Source organism: Siphateles boraxobius, unplaced genomic scaffold (assembly GCF_051911475.1).
Source record: "Siphateles boraxobius isolate OS27281-9 unplaced genomic scaffold, OSU_SipBor_1 41, whole genome shotgun sequence".
NCBI classification, from domain to species: domain Eukaryota; kingdom Metazoa; phylum Chordata; class Actinopteri; order Cypriniformes; family Leuciscidae; genus Siphateles; species Siphateles boraxobius.
Window position 1 is genome coordinate 20472486 of NW_027509042.1, and position 20795 is coordinate 20493280.

The 20795-nt window shown below is 42.9% G+C and overlaps 1 protein-coding gene and 1 long non-coding RNA gene across 2 annotated transcripts in view; one reads left to right on the plus strand and one right to left on the minus strand.

Annotated features, from left to right (window-relative positions):
• Window positions 1-9692, plus strand: part of LOC143707226 (uncharacterized) — a 43480-nt gene extending 33788 nt beyond the window's left edge. Inside the window, exon 3 of the long non-coding RNA XR_013193113.1 lies at window positions 9388-9692. This is a non-coding gene — a long non-coding RNA (uncharacterized LOC143707226). The remainder of the gene's footprint in view (window positions 1-9387) is intronic.
• A 2049-nt stretch (window positions 9693-11741) lies between these two features.
• On the minus strand, window positions 11742-14158 carry LOC143706698 (uncharacterized). Its single transcript, XM_077198926.1, has 4 exons — window positions 14098-14158; window positions 13838-13990; window positions 12810-12902; window positions 11742-12107 (listed from the first exon to the last, which is right to left on the minus strand). The coding sequence occupies exons 1-4, from the start codon at window positions 14134-14136 to the stop codon at window positions 11805-11807; spliced, it is 588 nt and encodes a 195-aa protein (XP_077055041.1). The 5' UTR covers window positions 14137-14158; the 3' UTR covers window positions 11742-11804.
• Window positions 14159-20795: the final 6637 nt, after the last annotated feature.

Sequence of the window (20795 nt, forward strand, 5' to 3'; positions counted from 1 at the left end):
ATAGGGCGGAGCCCGTCCCAACCCCCGCTGTCAGATCCGTTTGCGAACCCCAAAATGCGAGTCGCCGCCGTGCCTCGGCAACAGCGGTACCCGCGCGGGGAGCGCGAACCGAACCGTCCTCCTCGAAGAACGCCCAACGGGAGCGGAGCGTCCTCACGGACAGCTTCTCGCAATGCTCACTGTCAGCCTCCTGGAGAACTGACTGTGGCATTCTCCACTCCCAAATAGTAACAAAAAAGTTGATGTGTGTGTCCCCACCCGTGATATAACGTGGGCAGGGAACAACACAAAGCTGCTTGCTCTCTTTTGCCATAATATATATATATATATATATATATATATTGCAACTTGACAGACAACAATAAATATGACAAGGACAGAATACACAGATCGCTTGCTGAAGGCACAGAAGCTGTCGCGGTATGTTTTCTGGTGTGCTTTATAGCTTCCTGGTGTGCTTTATAGCTTCCTGGTCTATAACTTCACCCGCCTATGACGTCTCGCTCTTCCATTGGACTGATTATACACGTGCTTCACGACGCAATCACGCAGAGCGTACCCACCGCGTTTCAACGCAGCTCGAGTTCCCTTGAAAGGGAACTGTATCAATAACAGCGCATACATTGGCCGAGCGCTAGCGTGAATGACTGATGTAACATAAACGTTGGTAAAACAAATTTTGCTCTGTGCTTAGCCTAATTTTTCCTCAAAGTAGTGAGAACGACATACAATCTGCATTAATAGACACAATTTTAGGTAATAGTGGCCCACAACTGATTTGCAGAAGTATTTCAGTAAGACCGTAATAACATGAGTAAACCAGTTAGCAGGAGACCTACACAATATAAAACTCAAAACTAAGTATTTTGAAGACAATCTTTCAAGAGCAAACGGTTTGCGAATCCTGCATTGAACTCCGAGATTTGAGAAGCAGTCGTCAGTAAAATAAAGGAAACACGGCAAAAGTGTAGGATTATACTGCTGTGATATCGTGGTAAAGATGAATTTTAACCACTGATTCTTCACATACTCGTCCTTGGGCAGTGAAAAAACTGGCTTTACCTTCACATTGTAGAGCACAGCGTCTTCTCGACATGATGCTGTCCAGTATCCACAGGAATGAGCTGCAGTGTTTGAGGTTCAAGTTTTCCCTGATGTCTGCACGCGCAATAAGTGGGCGGGCAATATGCTAATGTTTAGTCTTGACATCACAACGAAATGGCTTATTACTCGTTTGAAAAACGATTCTATTGGCTGAAAAACGTGCCTATTGGCTGACCTCTGGCAACAGCATCAGCCTATCGATAGAGGCCCTTGCGCCCACTATGTCACGTCCCGCCGAAATAGGCGTGGCCTTGACCTATAAAGATAGCTCGACAGGCTGATACAAGCTGGTTTTCATCGCCGAAGCGAACCAGAGCATGTTGTAAGCACGGCAAGATACGCAGTACTCGTTCCCTCTTCTAGAGAGAACCGAGGTTACATTAAAAAACGAGTACATTCTCTTATGAGAGGTTCTCTTGTACTTCGTAATATCTTACGCTATGGGGAACACAGTGTAACACGCCGTGCGTACTGGGATCCGACACCAAAGTCCCAAGGGCAGTAGCCCGGGGCTCACATAGTGCATAATCACCATAGACTCACAGAGAGTCAGGGAAGAGAGGCTAGAAGCGTCATTCCCTATAAATAGCATCCCACGGTAGCTAACCATATTAACAGTGCACCACGCAGTCAGGGTGAAAGCAGTTACCCTGAACTGGGTAGCATTACGGCTCTTTCAATACCCATGGAGCTGTTCTATCGATCAGTGAGCGATGCACAAGCAAAACTCAGCATTCTGAGCCGGCGCAGCGGGGCAGATAGTGCTGATTTCTAGACCGACAAAAGCTTGGCCTGTAAGGCGGGAACCTCTAGGTTATAAAACCTATAAAACCAGGCTCAGCCTGCCGCCGTACAGATATCCTGCAAGGTAATCCCACTAGACCACGACGAGGCCACGCCTCTCGTGGAGTGTGCTCTAACACCCAAAGGACACTGCAGGCCCTTAGAAGTGTAAGCCAGCGCTATGGCATAGACTATCCATCTGGATAGGCTCTGTTTTGATGCGGCCAGTCCCTTAGAACGCCCGCTAAACACAACAAAGAGCTGCTAAGTCTGTCTGAAAACAGACGAGCGGGACACATAATTTCTCAGTGCCCTGACAGGGCAAAAGAGACTCGCGTCCTTCTCCTCGTTGTGAACCAGAAGGGCGGACAGGGAAATAACCTGGGCCCTGAACGGTGTGTTGAGGGATTTAGGCACATACCCGTGCCTCGGTTTGAGTATGACTTTCGAGTCATTAGGCCGGAATTCCATACACGTTGCGCTTACCGAAAGCGCTTGTAAATCCCCAATGCGCTTCACTGAAGCGAGAGCCATAAGAAACACTGTTTTGAAAGACGGATGTTTCATGTCTGACAAATGGATTGGCTCGAATGGGGCACCTTTCATGGCTTCCAAAACCGTTAAAAGGTCCCACACAGGGACTGAAGGGGATCTGGTAGGATTCAGCCTCCTAGCTCCCTTGAGGAATCAGACGACCAGGTCGTTCTTCCCAAATGACTGGCCAGACGCCGGTTTAGTAAACGCCACTATGGCCGCCACATACACTTTGAGCGTGGATGGGGTTCTGCCCTTATCCAGCTGCTCTTGAAGGAAGGAGAGAACTTCCGTAACCCCGCAGTCTAGGGATGAAAAGCCCAAAGCTTGACACCAGCCAGAGAACACAGACCATTTTGAGGAATAGAGCTGTCTAGTAGACGGGGCACTAGCCTGCATGATCGTGTTTAACACTCCCTCCGGGAGGTTAGCGGGTACCCGTTGATGGCCCATGCATGAAGCGACCATAGATCCGGGCGAGGATGCCAAATCGAGCCTTTGGCCTGAGAGAGGAGGTCTTTCCTCAACGGTATAGGCCACGGGGCAGTGCTGGTCAGCTGCATCAGGACTGGGAACCAAGCCTGGTTCGTCCAGAGCGGAGCCACAAGCAGCACTGAGCATCCGTTTTCCCTGATTCGTTCCAAAACCTGAGGCAGGAGCGATACTGGGGGAAAGGCATAGAGAGGGCAGCGGGGCCAGATGTGGGCCAGCCCATCCCTGCTCTTGGAGAAAAAGTTCGGACAGTGAGCGTTCTCTTGGGACGTGAACAGGTCCACCTGCGCTCTGCTGAATGTCTCCCACAGCAGTCGGATCGTCTGCGGTGCAGCGACCATTATCCTGCTGGAACATTGTGTCTGGACAGTCAGTCCGGTCCCAGATTCAGGTGACCAGGCACATGCGCTGCTTTCAGTGAAAGCAGGTTGTGCTGAGCCCAGACCAGGAGGCAATCTGTCAGCCTGTAAAGGTTTCGGGATCTGATGCCACCCTGGTGATTTATCTATGCCACCTCTGACATGTTGTCCGACCAGACCAAGACATGGTGACCTTTTATCTGGGGACAGAAGTGCCTTAGCGCGTTGTCGACTGCCATCATTTCCAGACAGTTTATGTGTAGAAGCTTTTCCTGTTCTGATCACTGGCCGAAGAACGGTCTGCCCTCGAGCAGCGCTCCGCATCCCGAGGTGGAGGCGTCCGTGGACACCACCTTCACACATTTGAGAAAGTCCCCAGGCTCACACCTGACTGATACTAGTCGGTTGCTTTCTAAGGTTCCAGAGCTGAGACACATTTTAGATCGACCTTGAGGCGAAACAGACCAGAGGTCCATGCCCAGGGTGGAACTCGCGCTTTCAGCCATAACTGCAGTGGGCGCATGCGAAGCAGACCCAGCTGGAGTACCGAAGATGCTGAGGCCATGAGGCCCAGCATTTTCTGAAACCTTTTGAGCGGGACTATAGAGCCGCGGCGGAAGGATTTCGCGGCGCGCTGAATGTCCAGTCCGCGCTCCGGCGACAGACGTGCTGTCATGGACAGCGAGTCCAGTACTGTACCCAGAAAAAAAATTTTCTGACTGGGAGACAGCAAACTTTTCGCCCAATTGACTGTGAGACCCAGATTCTCGAGATGCTCGAGTAATATGGTCCTGTGTTCTATGAGCTCTGAGTGTGATCGAGCTAGAATCAGCCAATCGTCCAAGTAGTTAAAAACTCGCATGCCCCGAAGTCTCAGGGGTGCGAGAGCCGCGTCCATGCACATCGTAAATGTACGGGGTGCCAGGGACAGGGCGAATGGCAGGACTGTGTATTGATATGCCTGGCCCTCGAAGGCGAATCTCAAGAATCGCCTGGGACGTGACGCTATTTGTATTTGGAATTAAGCGTCTTTCAGATCTATTGACATAAACCAGTCCTCCTGGCGAACTTGCGCGATGATTTTCCTGGTTGTAAGCATTCTGAACTGGTGCTTCACAAGCACTCTGTTCAGCTGTCGCAGATCTAGAATGGGTCTGAGACCCCCGTCTTTTTTCGGTACCAGAAAATATCTGCTGTATACACCCCCTTCGCTCTGAGCCTGAGATAAAGGTTCTATGGTCCTGAATGGACTGAATGTGTGTTGGTTTCGTTTTTACAGAAACCTCGGGACATGTAGTGTTTGAGCCCTGTACTATGGCGGGCTGTGTCTGTGTGTAGGAATGGGCACTGATTTGTGGGCATTCTTATAACACGCATAACACCATCGGCCATGGCCGGAATACCAGAAAATACACTCTTTTTGAGATGTATCTGAAAAACGGCGTTTGTGTGCAGGCAAGCGGGCTGTGGTACCGGCTTGTTTACTGCGAAATACACTGGAACAGTCACATTGTTTGGAACTGAACGAGCGGGAAGTTTTGGTGAAAATCCGGCCGCAGCGGGATTTGAACACCGTCGTTTTCCTAGGGAGGCTAGAAAGTTTTTGAGACCTCCGGCTTTATCTGAACCCTTGGCCGGGGCCTGCGCGGAGGGGGGTGGCGTCCAAAAGAGCGAGAGCGCGGTTTCTGGTCTCGGGCCTGGCGGCGCTGAGAAGCGGCGGCGGGGGGCTGCGGCTGCGGCTGAGAGCTCAGGGCAGACGGCTGTTTAGAGCGACCTGCTGCGGAGCTAGAGCGCTTCGGCAAGAAGTGCTTCATCGCCTGTGACGTTTTCTGAACCTCGATGAATCTGTTTGCGAAATCCTTGACGGCAGATCCAAAGAGGCCAGCTGAGGAGATGGGCACGTCGAGGAAAACAGAGCGCTCAGAGTCCGTCATCTCTGACAATGTCAGCCATAGATGTCTCTCAGCCACGGTGAGAGAAGCCATGTTTTGCCCAATGGCCTGTGCAGCAGATTTCGCAGCGCGTAGAGCCAGGTCTGTAGCGCTTCTAAAATCCGGCACACTGATAGCTTCCGGTCCTTCCTCGTCCATTTTACGGAGAAGGTCGGCCTTCAAGATCTCCATTATGGCTATAGTGTGCAGTGCTGACACAGCCTGCCCAGCGGCGGTGTAAGCCTGACTGTGCATGGCGGAAGTCACACGGCAGGCTTTAGAGGGTAGCACCGTCTGAGCACGCCGTCCAGCAGAGGGCGGGCAAAGGTGGGCTGCTACCGCTGCTTCCACTGGAGGAAGAGAAAGGTACTCTCTATCTTTCGCATCGTCCACCGTGGAGAATGCTGCAGAGACAGAGATACGCATGCTGGCCGAGAAGGGGGCGTTCCATGACTTCGCGACTTCTTCATGAAGCTCAGTAAGAAAGGGCTCGGGCCTAGACTGTGACGGGGCGCGGTCCTTCATCAGGAAGCATCCGTCCAGCCGGTTGCACACAGGCTGCGTGGGCGCCTCCCACTCGAGGCCGAGGTTGTCGACGGCCTGTGAGAGCAGACGCGTCAGCTCTGACTCGATGCCAGCCCTGAAGGCTCGCGGGCAGCGGGGGAGAGGTCCACAGAGCTCGCCCAATCCTCACTGTCTGATGTCAGGATAGAGCAGCAGGCCTCGGCTGTTTCGTGGGTCTCAATGGCGGAAGCGCCGGCGGGCGGCGGCCGCTGTCCGTCGGTGAGTGACTCGAGCGATGCCGGCGAAGCTGGCGGGCGAACCGGCCAGCTTTGGCGGGCAGGAGAAGGCTCGGCGGCGCGCTGAGCACGGCGCTTCCTGCGGCGCGGCACTACAGCGGGCAGAAGTGCGGGCTCCGAGAAAGATTCCAACTGAGTCCTCAGAGTCACCATAGGGATCAGCTCATAGTGAGGGCATCCACCGTCAACGAGCGCGAGAACCGCATGATCCTCACCCAGGCAGGAAACGCAGATGACATGGCGGTCCCCATCACTGAGTGTGGCTCGGCACGAGCCGCAGGAATTAGGCATCTTGAAAAAGACGCTAGCTCTTTTAGAGAGAGATAGAGTATGTGAGTCGCGACGGCGAACACACACTCTCAGCAGAGGTAAAAAGGATATAGACGCCGGAAAGCGTAGCAGGTATGGCGAGTGAAGGCGGTGAGGTGAAGGCCAGCGGCTTCAGATTCGGAGGCTCGTCCCGCAGAAGGCTTATTCTCAACGGCGCGGCTTCTCACTCTGGATCCAGTGATGCGTGAGCTTCGCTGAAGAGATGAAAATCAGTTTGTAGCAACCTGTCGAGCTATATTTATAGGTCAAGGCCACGCCTATTTGGGCGGGACGTGACGTAGTGGGCGCGAAGCGCCCCCATTGGATATGCGTCACGCAGGGCCTCTGTAGATAGGTTGCTAATGTTGTCGCAGGTCAGCCAATAGTCTGTAGTCCTATCTCTGCCAATAGTCCTATGTCTGCATGCTGCTGCAACGCGTTTTACATTGATTCAAAATTAAGGATAATTTTTGGCTTCAATATCTCGTGGAAAAGAGGTTTTCCCCATAGCGTAAGATATTACGCAGTACGAGAGAACCTCTTGTAAGAGAACTTTATATACAGTGCACTTTCAGATTTAAAACTTTGCAGGATGTTTCCATTCACTTAGAGCTATGTTACAAACTAGATGAAAGGTAATTTTCAAAAATCCATAATAGGGGCACTTTAATAAATTATTATTACCACATGACAGATTTTTTTGGCAGAATTTGGCAAATATATTTTTTGGAAAATATATAAGAAAATAATAATGATAACTTTATTATATAAGAAATAATAAAGTGTAGCATAGTATATATATTTTAAGAATTTCATTGTTTTTAACACTTTTTTTGTATCTGATTTTAGCTATCTTATACTCATACTATCTTAAGTCAGATGTACCACCCAGACATTTTTTTAAATCCCCAAAACTATCAAAATTTGAACAAAAGTAATTCAGAAATCAACATTTATCATAGAGCATTGGAGTCATAGTATTTCATATTTGCATTTTTATTTATTTTTGTCTAAATTTATAGATCCAAAAAAAAAGAAAAAAAAAGGGAATGTCATTTTATGTCATGCCGCTAAACATTAGGCCACAACTCTAACCAACACATCCACCACTTTAATAGAGAATTTAGACCAAGTTGTTTATGTGTCACGGTTTTGCCTAAATTGTCTGTACATTATATGAAAAATGTGTCACCCAATATTAACCAAATAATCAAAGGAATTGCTAAAAGCAACGGGGGCTTTAGGATTAATAGCATTATTTACAAAGCTATAGCTGGGTATTGCAAATGTGTCTAAGTTAGCAGCAACACATTTGTTCCTAGCGCAGTAATTGCCTTTTGAAGTGCTGTGCTTTCACCCATGTTGCCTGAAACAGAAAACTGATCAGAGAACAAATAATAGAGCTAAATGAAATGTGTCTTGTTGCCGTAAGTCTACCCTGAATGTCTGAGCCTTTCCAGTCAGCTTTGATGAGCTCTAATCTCGTCCTTTCTCTAATCCGTATTGGTATGCTTTGTGTAATGTCTGTGCATTTCAGTGTCAAAAGAAGAAAACCGGTGTGTGTTTCCTTGCAGTTTTTCACATGAGGAAAGAAGACGCTTTCATACATTGTTGCTGTTTTCTGTTCTATAGTTTCTTTTCACAGTGTGCAAAGCAGAACCACCAGTGTCCAAATTTAAATTTATCAAGCATTAAATTAGTTAAAAGATTCTACTTTTAAAAAAAAAATACTTAATGGTTTAAATCCTAATGTTACAATAAAAGCTCAAACCCTCACTGCTGAATCAGAGCTTCAAACGGTCTTTTTCTTTGTTGTATCTCCATGTGAACATTTTTTGGACCAAAACCATAAAAGAACAAAATCATGATGACATTCTTAGTGGAATTTAGTGTAATTTCAAAAAGACCAAGAAGTGTTCTTTATGCTGAAAAAAACAATATTTTTTATTAAATAAATATATTATTAAATACATATTATTATTATTATTAAATATTCATTTATTAATTATGCTAAATACATTTATTTGATATATATTCAAATATTTATAATGTTTATTAAAATAATAAAAAATGAAGCTAAATACAGTTGTATGTTCAGTAAGAAAGTATTGCCGGTATTTTCAATAGAGTGCAACAGTCGGAATCCAGAAGTACCAACTTTTTAATTTTATCATTATTATAAACCTATAAAGACAGTCATATTGTCTAACACTTTAAAGTACTGTTCATTTTAAATACATTTAGAATACATTCAAGTTACTACTAACAAGAAACTCAAATGAGTAAATGACGAAGTACGAATTAGTAAATAATAACGCTCAGTTGAATGACAGAACAGTATTCTAAAGTGTCACCCCCTACTGCAAACTACAAGGCAGTCAATCGATTTGCTTCTGTTGATACTGACAGCCTGCATTATTTCAACTTTGTTTTACAGAATTCATGGTTAAAAACTGCATTACCCATGATACTGTCCAGAAAATTCCACCAATCAGAGTCGAAACAAGCCAAAAGATCTCGTTAACTCCGCCCACTAAGGGCTTAAGTCCTAATGACATAATCAAGTTGTTTCCAACTGCAAAACAACTGCAAAAAAAGTTTTTTTTGCTAAAAACAAACAAACAACAACCCCCCCCCCAAAAAACAACAACAACAACAACAACAACAAAAACACTCTTCGAATACTTAAATATACATATTTTGCAATAAAATTAACATATTAACATATAAATATAACATATATTTATATACTTTAATATTACCAAATAATATATAGGCTATATCTTTAAATCCCAATGGAAGAAAGGAATAAAATAAATCCGGAACCAAAGAAAAAGAATGCCAAAGAAAAAGTGGGTGGGCACTGTTGCACTCTATAGTCATATGGCTAAAAGTAAACTCAGAATGATGTTTAAGATTTGATTGCTTTCAATACATTAGCACATAGTCATTTGTAAGTTGCCTGGCTCACAAAATGCACATTGTGACATTTGAGATGTTAATAACCTTTCCTCAGAATAGCATCTGCCTTTATTTTTGCTCCCAGTTATGTCTTTAATTCTGTTGCTTTCTCAGCTCTGGGAGGTCTTGCTCCAGACCCAACAAAGGCAGACATTTGTTGCCATCCATTCTCCAAATCAACAGTAACTTTGTCTGGTTTGTCATCCAAACACAGCTGTGCAATGTGTGGATGAGGGTATTTGGAGGCGAAATAAAGCCGATGGCATCCTGGGTAAATGAGGGAAGATTCACACGGAATAATAAAGGCCGGAGCTGTTTCTCTGTGGCTGATCTGTATCTAAAAGGCTCTGTAAATACTGTTTCTGTACTGAAAGCCTTATCAACAGATATACATATCCACTGCAACCGCTGGCCCTACATGAGGGCTGTCTCTTCCATATCTCTTCCATCACTTTTAGTCTTTACAAGTCTCCTTTTTACCATTCTTAGGCAGGACTGAAACATGTTCCACCTCAGCTGATGCTTTACTCTTTTCCCCTTTCTGAGCCCAAGGTTATATATTAGGGGTGGAACGGTACATGTATTCGTATTGAACCGAATCGTTACGGGCGTCACGGTTCGGTGCACGAATTTACACGTAGAATAGCCTACACGGTATAAAAATAAATAAAACTCTAAATAGCGATAAAATTCGCTCAATTCGCGTTTGGTCTGAACGCAGCATAATGAACAAATTGCGATGTCAATATTGCAATGCTGAAGTGTGTGTGTGTGTAAGCGCACGAGAGAGGGAGAGGGGCGGGCGCGATCGAACGGTGTGTGTGTGTGTGAGAGAGAGAGAGAGAGAGAGAGAGAGAGAGAGGGGCGCGGGCGCGATCGAACAGTGGAAACAAAAACATACTCCGTAAACATATAATTCAAACTGCAAAGTGTTTACATATATTTGTGTACACTCGCAATAAAACACAACATTGTGCTTTTGTCAAACTGTAACCAACTGTCACCCAACCAAAATCGCACGCACACACACATACACACACACACACAAACACACACACACACACACACACACACACACACACACACACACACACACACACACACACACACACACACACACACACACACACACACACACACACACACAGTTTTACTTTTAAGTTACACATTCTACATTGATTAAAAAAAGAAAATCAAATGTGGTTTTTAATTGTAGCCTAGTATTATTTTATACGGAAATCAATTATTTATAATTCAGAAAGTTAGGCTTAATTAAAATTAAGAAAAACAAATATATTGATCTGAAATATGGCAAATTAATTTTAAATACATTCAAACATACCAAACATATCGCAAGGTATTAGTCTTTTTATTAATTTAATTAATAAACTAATTCAATTATATAAAACTATTGTCAGTGCACTACAAATAAACTGGTTCTATGCCTTTATTAATAAAACTTATTTAAAAAATACAAGGCTTAAGACATTTATAAAAATGCCTTCTGCATTTTTGTTTTGCTTTTCACTCCATTGTAACGAAATCGTACCGAAGCGTGATGTCTGAACCGAGGTATGAACCGAACCGTGACTTCTTTGTACCGTTCCACCCCTATAATATATTATATTATATATATATATACTGTAATACACTGTAAGCCCGGATAAGTTGAATTCACTTAAAAAATTTGAGGAAACCGGTTGCCTTAAAAATTTTAAGTAATGGGTTATGAAAACTTGAGTGCATTTAACTTAAATGAATGAATGGGTGGACTTATTATTTTAAGTTCAAAACACTGAATGCCAAGTTGATTTAACTTACAATGTCTTGTAATATTAATTGTCTTGTCACACAAACTCCACTTACTATTTTAAGTTAAAGTAACTAGACCTTTGTATTCATTGAATTTACTAAACTAGAACATTTAAATTAAGACAAATACGCAATACAAAAGTCATTTTTTTTACCGTTTTATTTGAGAACAGCATTAACTTACAGGTTGTTGCATGATTCAAACTTGAATCATAAGACTGAAACAGTGGCAAAATGTTTCATTCATGCCCTGAACATTGCATAAAACAAAGCACCATCATGCCAACAAAAACACTTATCGTGCTCAAGCATGTGTACATCACAACAAATCACATTAAAACTGTATTATAGCTTACACTCCTGTAAGGGAAAATTTTTATATAGTTACAATATATATATATATATATATGTAATTTATATAACATTCCCATTTATATGGCTAAACATGACTAAAATATCTACACTATATATCTTGAAAATCCAAAATGCACTAGGACATCTGCCTTTTAGTTGGTAATGTAACTAAAATACCCAACTAATTTGACATTAAATTTTATCAAAGCCTGTGTCATGGAATCTTGTGCAAAAAATCAGTGCAAATACCACAGGACACATGTACCTCAAACCATACACAACGGTAAACATTTTCATAAAAGTCCAACGTTACAAACTGTGGCAAACAAATCTGGAACAGTAGTAGAGCCACTTCGAACCCCGTTTTATGCTTCCAGCTGATTTTTCAAAGTTTGAATTTTGGGTACCAGCTCACTTCTACCCAGTTTGAGCATTACTTGCTGAATAAAGTTGAAAGTGTTTTTCATGCATTTGGGGTAGTCCAGGTGCAGGGTATAGATCAGTCCAAAAAGGACACAGAAGGCCTGAGGCAGGTTGGCCAGTTCATCCATTACCACAGACCCTTCCAAGATGATCCCTACTCTGGATGGGTTGAGCTGGGTATTTTCTTGACCAAGGCAGAGAATACCCACTGGAGTTTCAATGTACGAGTCCTTGTCAGTTACATCCTAACAGTGAAACAAACGTTTTGACAAGGAGAGAACATAAACATGCCAGTTAGACCATGGTGTTTTGTCCACCAAAAATAACCTGTGACTGTTTATAATGAAAAGCATTGTACAATATGAACCACACTGAAAGTAATTTATATTAAAAGGACGATACCAGTCTTGAATTTTTATCAAATGCCATATTCGGATCTGTAGAGTTTGCAACACTTTGCCCAAAATATGGGGGTTTACCCACTTTCAGTCACAGTCGTGCTGAAACATTTTTTTATGACTCTCAGTACCTTTCACCTTAATTGCTTTTTTTTTTTTTACTTTACCAGTTGAAAGTAACATACACAATAAGATATTTGATGACTGGAGCAACCAGAATCTAACAAGTTCAATCAGAACTTCCCATTTGAGTTTTAGACCCAAAAACAATTTCACAAGTTCCAACCGGTGACAGTAAAGTCAAAAACTAATTGGGCAATTGTAAAAGGATTCATACAACCTTAGTTATTGGGAGAAATTTTCTACTTTTTCAATAGGACTGGGACTGAAAGTGGGTAAACTATCTTTGTTCGGCCATTAAATAGAGAATTAATGGAGACACTGATGCTGATCAAATAATTCTGAAAATGAATGGAAGTGTTCATTAACAGCTAAAATTTAGACCAAAGGAGCATGCACCTGCAACATTAACAAAACAAATTAACTTACAGAGCATGTCTTGAAGAAGGCAGAAGAATCATCCGCCAAGATGACAGGCAGTCCCCGAAGACATAGGCACCTGATGTCTGTTGGCTCAGTGGTCTGCAAGATAGATGACACAAGAGTTAAAACATATCTTGCTAAGGATAATCACATCAGGGTTTCCCATACAATCATTAATTTGTGGTGGCCCGCCACAATATCAATATCAGTGTGTGTGTGTGTGTGTGTGTCCACCTCCATGTCGGTGTGTGTGTGCCTGTGTGTGTGTGTGTGAGCCTGTGTGAGTCTGAGTCAGTGTTTGAGTGTGTGTGAGTGTTTGAATCTGTGTACGCGAGTCTTTTTGAATGTGTGAGTGTGTGTGAGCCTGTGTGTGAGTGTGTGTGAGCCTGTGTTTGAGTGTGTCAGTAAGTTTTAGTGTGTGTGTGTGTGTGTGTGTCCACCTCCAGGTCCTTTTTGGTGTGAATGTGTCTACCTCCATCTCCAGGTTTGTTTGTGTGTGTGTGTGTGTGTGTGTGTGTGTGTGTGTGTGTGTGTGTGTGTGTGTGTGTGTGTGTGTGTGTGTGTGTGTGTGTGTGTGTCTGTGTCCACCTCCAGGTTGGTGTGTGTGTATGAGCAAAATTTGCAACAAGAAGTCTGTGGAGCAGTCATAGAAAGTGTAGCAATGGCATAGCAATGTAGCAATAGCAATGTCTTTAAGTTATCTGACACTAAGTGTTGGCAATGGAAATGTGTAATATATGATATATTTAACCCTTTTGTTGTGCCTTAATCAAACACCACACCACCGCAAATAGAATCTAATTCTGTGGGTAACACTGCACATGTATTTATCAAATAAATTCCAGACATTCACCACAATGTTTATGTACAAGACAAAAGGAGAGAAAAATGGAGAGGAAAAAAAAGAAAATTAGGTAATGAAGAGAGTAAAGGAGACGATTAAGGGAAATGAGATGGGAAGAAAGAAAGAGATAGAGAAGAAAAGAAAAGACAAAAGAGATGAACAGAGAAAGGAAAGATGTAGTCAAACCCACCTTTGTGTGACGTAAAAGCTCAGCTAAAAGCTGGCCGGTCAGTCCTTTCTTCTTCCTAAAGAGGTCCATCAGCCTTGGAGAGAAACGGTCAAGTTCATCAAAGAAATTCTCTTGCAAACTTTTCCCCACCACTCTGGTGAACTCGTAGAAAACCTGAAACAAAACATGTATTGCATAAGAAGCTAAAAACAAGAATCTCTGGACAAATTGTATTCAACATTACAGTGACGCATACGTCGTTTTTAAACAGTAATACATACCTGGCTTTCTGTGAAAAGAGCTGGCCATCGATGTACCATCTGGCTGATGGCAGGCTTGTTTTGGACAACTTCTTTTCTCCGAAGCGCAAACGTCAGGTCCATCTCTCTCTTAACAAGGGACCCATTTGGCTTTGTCTTCATCATTTCATTGACCAAAACCTGGCGAGCTTCTTCCAGGATGTGGTCATCCTTCCCCTCTGGATATTCAGGTAGGAAATTTATTTCCCCTTTCCTTGGCTTCTTTATGCCTTTGTGAGGAGGGTCGGCATTTGCAGTGTACCTTCCACGTTTACCACCATTGACAGTGACATCAACTCGTCCAATCTGGTGCATTTTAGTTCTATAATTACCCATCTTGAACTTCAGACTGTTCTTCCATCCAATCCAGCCGGAGGATGACCCTGATTCTTGGAGACATGGGTGAGTTTGTACTAAGGCTTTAGCAACGGCTTCAAAATCTTCCTTTTCTGGGTATGCTTTAAATGCATACATGGTCTCAGCCAGTTTCTCTAGGATATCATGTTTCAACTCTTTAGTCACCTTAAGATAGGTTCCATCCCTGAGATACAACAGGTTACCTTGACGAAGTCTGTACTCAACATCAACCGAAAATTTGGGAACGTCAAATACCTCTGGCCACTGAAGACTTCTATCCAGAGGGGAGCTGGACATGATCTCGGTGTCAGCCTGGCTGCTTGTGTCACCATATGATTCAGTGTTTGCTGAGATTGGTACAAGCTCAATCATAGGGATGATTTTGATTGTTGGCTTCTCTGGGAGCTCAGAGAGATTGGTGAGGTTACACAGTTCATTGTTAAATTCAGGATCCTGGTACTGTAAGGTGAAACTATAGTTCGCTTGGAGAGTGCCTTTGAGCCAGCCAATCAAATCATCAAGTGTGTCAGGTCGTTTTGTCGTCATCTTTCTTATATCTCCATCGGAGACAATAACCCTCATGGTTATATTCTGTTGCTCAGCCATCTGTGAAACCATGATAAAAGACAGGTATTTAGCAAATAACAAATCGTCTCAGGTTTACCATAAGTTCTCCTTGTACCCTATATGCTGATAATGGGAAGACATCATTCAAGTCTGACATCTGAACCACAACCGAAGAGGGGACCTCATTACAGACAAGTTGGTAAGATCTTAAATGCTCACAATACCATGCTGTCATTTTGTGGCAAACAAACATAATTTATGTGTTAACAGCCACAATCTTTTGAATCTGGGCAAATTCAGGGAGACATGAGCATGAGCCAGTAGAGAGTATCATGCCGGGATGATATTTGATTCCATCTACACAGACAGATGATGCATTAAGAACCGACCCAGGCTTTGTAATGTTTTGCGCGATTACTCTCTGAACGTTCAACGGGAAAGAGTCGAGCAAAACTGGGGTAACCTTTGTCATCTCAACTGATGGTCTGAAAAAAGAGCTACAGTCAAGGTGGTAACTGACTGCTTTCTGGTGTTTGGTAGCAAGTGTCATGGCAACATTTTTGAAGTTTTGCACATTGCGAATTGCCTTTTTAAAGAATTTGTGCTTCCCCTCAAAGCGCATCGTCCAAACATCAGACAGGGGACCAAATCTCCTTACAAGCTGAGGGTAATGTTCCACAAAGTGATGCTTTGGCTTTAAACGAAAATCTGGAAATGTTGACTGCAGCAGCTGTCTGTGCTCTGCTATTTTACAGTCCAGGAAATGCAGTGTCTCCTCAGTATGCCTTGGTGCAACAGCTAGCTCAACCACATCTTTGAGAAGCATGACAATTTCCCAAGTGTTGTCACCCTCAGGGACACAGTGACCAATAAAAAATGGAAGGAGCCTTATGAGACACCAATTCTCATGGGCATTTCCACCAATGTTCCCTTTGGCGGAAAATCCCTTTCCAATAATCTGAGGTCGGTCTGTTTTGTCAGTAAATGTGTAGTTAAAGTTTCTGATGGCCTGATTTAACATTTCTAGTGTGAAATACCCCTTGTCTATCAGGTCTTTAAGACAAAGGGACAACTCAGTTGGAACAATGCCTTCCAATATATCATGCAGGATGTCAGGAGGGTAACCAGTGACTGCATGAAAGTGCTCAAGATTCTCAGTTAAAGGACATGCTCTTTTCACACCATAAGTCCGACTCAATACTGGGTCCTCTCTCACCTCCTGCACCTGCTTATCATGGGAATCTTTGTCTCGGAGTTTAAAGAAACCAGAACATACCTCTTGGTGTTGTGTATCAATACTGCTTGCCGAACAGAATCTGCAGAACTTTTCAGTAGTGAAGCTCTCCAGGAATCCTGCAAGGGAGTGGGCACCAAGATTATCAGCAACAACGTATAAGACTGTGCCTTTCACACTCTCACCTAGTTGCTCCAAGTAAACACCATTTTGCTCCAATGATTTTAGATCATAGATAAGAGGTTGCAGAACTTTAGCGTAACCACACTCTTTGACTGTTGAGGTATTGCACAGTAGTGCAAGTTGGATTGAGTTAAGGGTTAAGGGTTGACCTATATTTTGCAGGTATGTTGGCAATGACCCAGTATATGGCACACATTTTATGTTTCAGCTTTGATGTTCCTAGAGGATTGGCTACTTCGAAGTCATCAATGTAAAGTCCAAGAGCAATTGTGAACTCGTCCCTTGCAAGAAGAGAGTTTTCATTAAAGCACTGGCCGATTTTGACAAAGCTGTTGTATTACTTCTTGCACAGAAGTCTCTGGTATGTGCAGGACAGTTTGCATCTTTAACAGAAGAGAAGCTAAGTTGTGCTCAAGCTGTTTTTCTAAATCACGAAGATCAGTCTCACTGGCTTCTACACTGACATCTTCTAAATCGTCCATATAATCAGCATGTGACATTTGGTCTTGTGCAGCATCACTGTCATCGCTTACAGTATCCAAACCAATGATTTCTGACTTGAACCTTTTCCAGTTCTGGTCCTGGTGTACTTTACTCTTGTGTGCTTTGAAAGTGGAGTACATACTGGTTTCAAAGTTACAGTCTTTATACGGGCACCTGACTTTATGGTTTACTTTTAAGTGTGCAGTACGCAGGTGAGTAAAGCAGTCGGTCTGAGAACAAGACTCGGCAAACCCACATGACAAACAGCAAAATTTAACTGGTGCATCTGGTTGCTGCTGATCAGGAGTTTTGGTGTGAAGGCGGGATAAATGTACTTTTAGTGCATTGAGTGATTTAAATGTACATGGACATTCCTGATGTAAACAAGGAAAAGGCTCTGTTCTTGCATAACTTCCATGTTTTAGCCTATAATGCTTAAATAGCTGTGCTCTCTTTTCACAGCTAAGAGCGCAATACTTACACTTCCAAAGCATATTTTTCAGAGATTGATATTCAGTTTGTTGCTAATCTCAGGATATTGGGTTCAAAAGAATCTCTTCCCATGACCTGCAACACAATAAAACAAAGAAAATAAGAGACAAGGGAACTTATATAAGCTACAGTAACGTTATTCTATTGAAACAATATACCTGTATTTTTTTTTAAATAAGCTAACATTAAAGCCATAATGTCATTATTAGGGGTGTGTATTGCTAATATACTCAGTTTGCATAATCCGGTTGGAATTCACTTTCACTTAAGTGCTTGAAGGTAAAATTATCACTAAAGCGGAGCCTATGTCATGCATAAGACAATAATTAAATTAATGGTCAAAGTTGTCATTCACATTTAATACTAGGGAAAAAAGAGTGCGTGTCCCTCGTTCAGCGTGGATCGGGCGGTGTCACCAAGACGCTAAAGTTACAGGTTAAAAACGTCCAGTTGAACTGGTTACAACAACGGTTTTACACTGCTCAAAAAAGCCCCTCCAATAAGGAAAAAAGTTAGCAACGTTACAACGTCGTTGCGCTCCCTTCCCCGCCATGAATGCGCGTGGTTTTCGTCCGCAGTGTCTCTTAATCTGCCGAGAGGCGGTTCAAAGCGGGGCGGCGCCCGCCAATACGCTACCCTTACAGGTGAAAAATGTCCCGTTGAACTGGTTAAAACGACAGTTTTCCAAGTACACAAACAGCGCGTCAAGCGAGAAAAGCAATTTGGGTTTAAGCCATCAAACCAGTGGCTACAGGTGATGTCCGTTGACCTTGACGTTGAAAACGTCTGTCCGGTCAAGGACCGTCACAAAAAGCCCCTCCAGTGATAAAAGTAACTTGATTAACTTTTAGCTAGCAAGATAGGTACCTTAACGGGTGATAACGTTAATGTCCATCGACGTCAAACTGCTTCACTTGGACTTCTCACAAACGGCGCACCAAGTGAAAAAAAACTTTCAAACTGTAACGTTAGCTAGCAGGTGAAAATGGCTGCCGACCTAACGTTAGTTAAAGTTATAGCGTCCCACTACTCACTAACATCCCCTTATATCCACACGCAAACACATTAAGTTGACTGACTCCTCAGCAGTAACGTTAGCTAAACAATGGACATCGGGAGGACGAGACCAAAACTACTTACCGTCTCTGGCGAATTTTAGCAGCAACTGGACTGTCCGGTGTGCGGCAGGAAAATGACGTCGTCTTCTCAGAAAAAAGCATAGACACGGCGGCAAAGTGACGGCTTTCACGTTCCCATCATGCATTGCATGACTAAAACTTGGGAATTTTAAGCTATTTCTCTTAAAGTTATTCACAAACTCAACTAGGTCTACAAATTAGTTTAACATACTTATATTTGCTAGTAATGCAATCAAAACTTAATCGATTTGAGTCATGTAAGTACATTATACTTTAAATGTTTGATTAGATATGAAATCCGGGTTTACAGTGATATATATAATATTAGTTCTTCCATCATTATGGAATAGCAAAATGGACACTGTGGTCACACGGGTCTTGTTTGGCTATTTCATGAATACCAGTGAATGCAATGGGTTGATAGGATTTATTTATTTATTTATACTGTGAGGGTACATAAGACAAAAGAGTAGTTTAAACTAAGCCTCTTATACTGGTCTATTAATCTGGCCCTTATGCACTGTATGCTGCTTGTAGTCTGTTCACATTTTATCTTCTATGTTTGGACTTTTTTCCATCTGATAGTTCTTGTTTCTATAGGTATGTGTAGTCTCCTCAGGCCAGCTTATTAAATGATAAACTGTGTTTCTGTCTTTGCCCTGCTTGTGATGAATGCTAGTAACACAGGAGCAGAGCAGTGGGGCTGTCTTAGCGTTTAATAGTCTGACTTTACAGCCCACTGGCCAGCTTTTCCCTGCTGCCACTGCTAAAGGGGGAGTAAATAAGACAAGGTCAAAGCCCGGGTGAGACGTTGCCCTCACAGAGCCTTGCCCTTGACTCTGTTTGGCACACTTCCTTTGCCAAATCTGTGCCCCTTTGGCCTGCATTAGGTATTTGCAAAGACAAGAGCTCAGTGGGAAGGGAAACATATAATTTGTTAGCATCACAGTAGAATCTATCAACTGCTGGCTTGTTGCCAAGGAAACAGTTTAAAAAAAATTCATTGTAGGCCTTGGCTTTTTAAATTGAATGTTGGTGATCTAGTGTAAGTACAGATTGTATAGTACGAGACAGATGTATTACATTATAGTGTATACTGTAATGCACTTTTTAATACTGTATTATGTTTTTCAACTGGAAATAAATATTAACATAAAAGTTTTTATGTAATATATTTGCATATATATATAATAATATTAATAATAATTTTTATATAAATGTACACACACACACACACACACACACACACACACACACACACACACACACACACACACACACACACACACACACACACACACACACACACACACACACATACACACACACACACACACACACACACACACACACACACACACACACACACACACACACACATATGTGACCCTGGACACATGGGTAAATTTTTTTTTTTTAAATTGAGATTTATACTGAATAAATTGTATGCTGAATAAATAAGCTCTAAATAAAAATAATAAAATACATTTTAATAAAAATGAAATCGCCTTTAAAGTTGTCCATTTATGTTCGCGATTGTGCTGCATTCATTCACAAAAATACCTGTTTAATATATTTACGGTAGGAATTTTTCTCCAATATCCTAATAATAATAATAATAATAATTTTTGCCATAAAATAAAATCGATAATTTTGACCCATACAATGTATTGTTGGCTATTTCTACAAATATACCCGTGCTACCTGTGACTGGTTTTGTGAACCAGGTTCACATATATTGTGACGAGCACCCCGAGGACTCATCAGGGTCGCCCTGGAAACAGACAAGGAGCACCTGCATACCCTCGTCACAGGCTGATCGGCCCCACCTGCGGTCCATCAAGCAATAGCTACATAAGCCGCATGGACTTTGCCAGAGAGAGAGACAATCTCTACACGAGACAGAACTCTGACGCCTGTTCTCTATCTTTCTCCAGAATGCAGCGGTTGTCCGATCAGCCTCCCAGGAACACAGCCCAGACTCGCTGCACCACAAGGAAGAGAGCACGCACTTTACCGGAGCACCCAGCCCAATTCTTCACCGGGTTTTTTTTTTGTTTTCTTCACCTTGTAAATAAATCCACCTTCTGGGGCATTTTGCTTGAGCTCTCCTTGTCGTGTGATTCTTCAACCCGTGACATTTGGTGGAGAATGCGGGCAAGGGAGTGAAAAATCGCAGACAAAAAAGCTCCTTCACATCTCATCATTATAATTATTTTTTTCGT

Coding starts and splice junctions, on each gene's coding strand:
- LOC143706698 (XM_077198926.1), bottom strand. CDS start 14,136: ATGGTACATCGATGGCCAGCTCTTTTCACAGAAAGCCAG. Junction 12,903..13,837: donor AGCTTTTACGTCACACAAAG/GTGGGTTTGACT, acceptor TCTATCTTGCAG/ACCACTGAGCCAACAGACAT. Junction 12,108..12,809: donor CCTTCTTCAAGACATGCTCT/GTAAGTTAATTT, acceptor TTTCACTGTTAG/GATGTAACTGACAAGGACTC.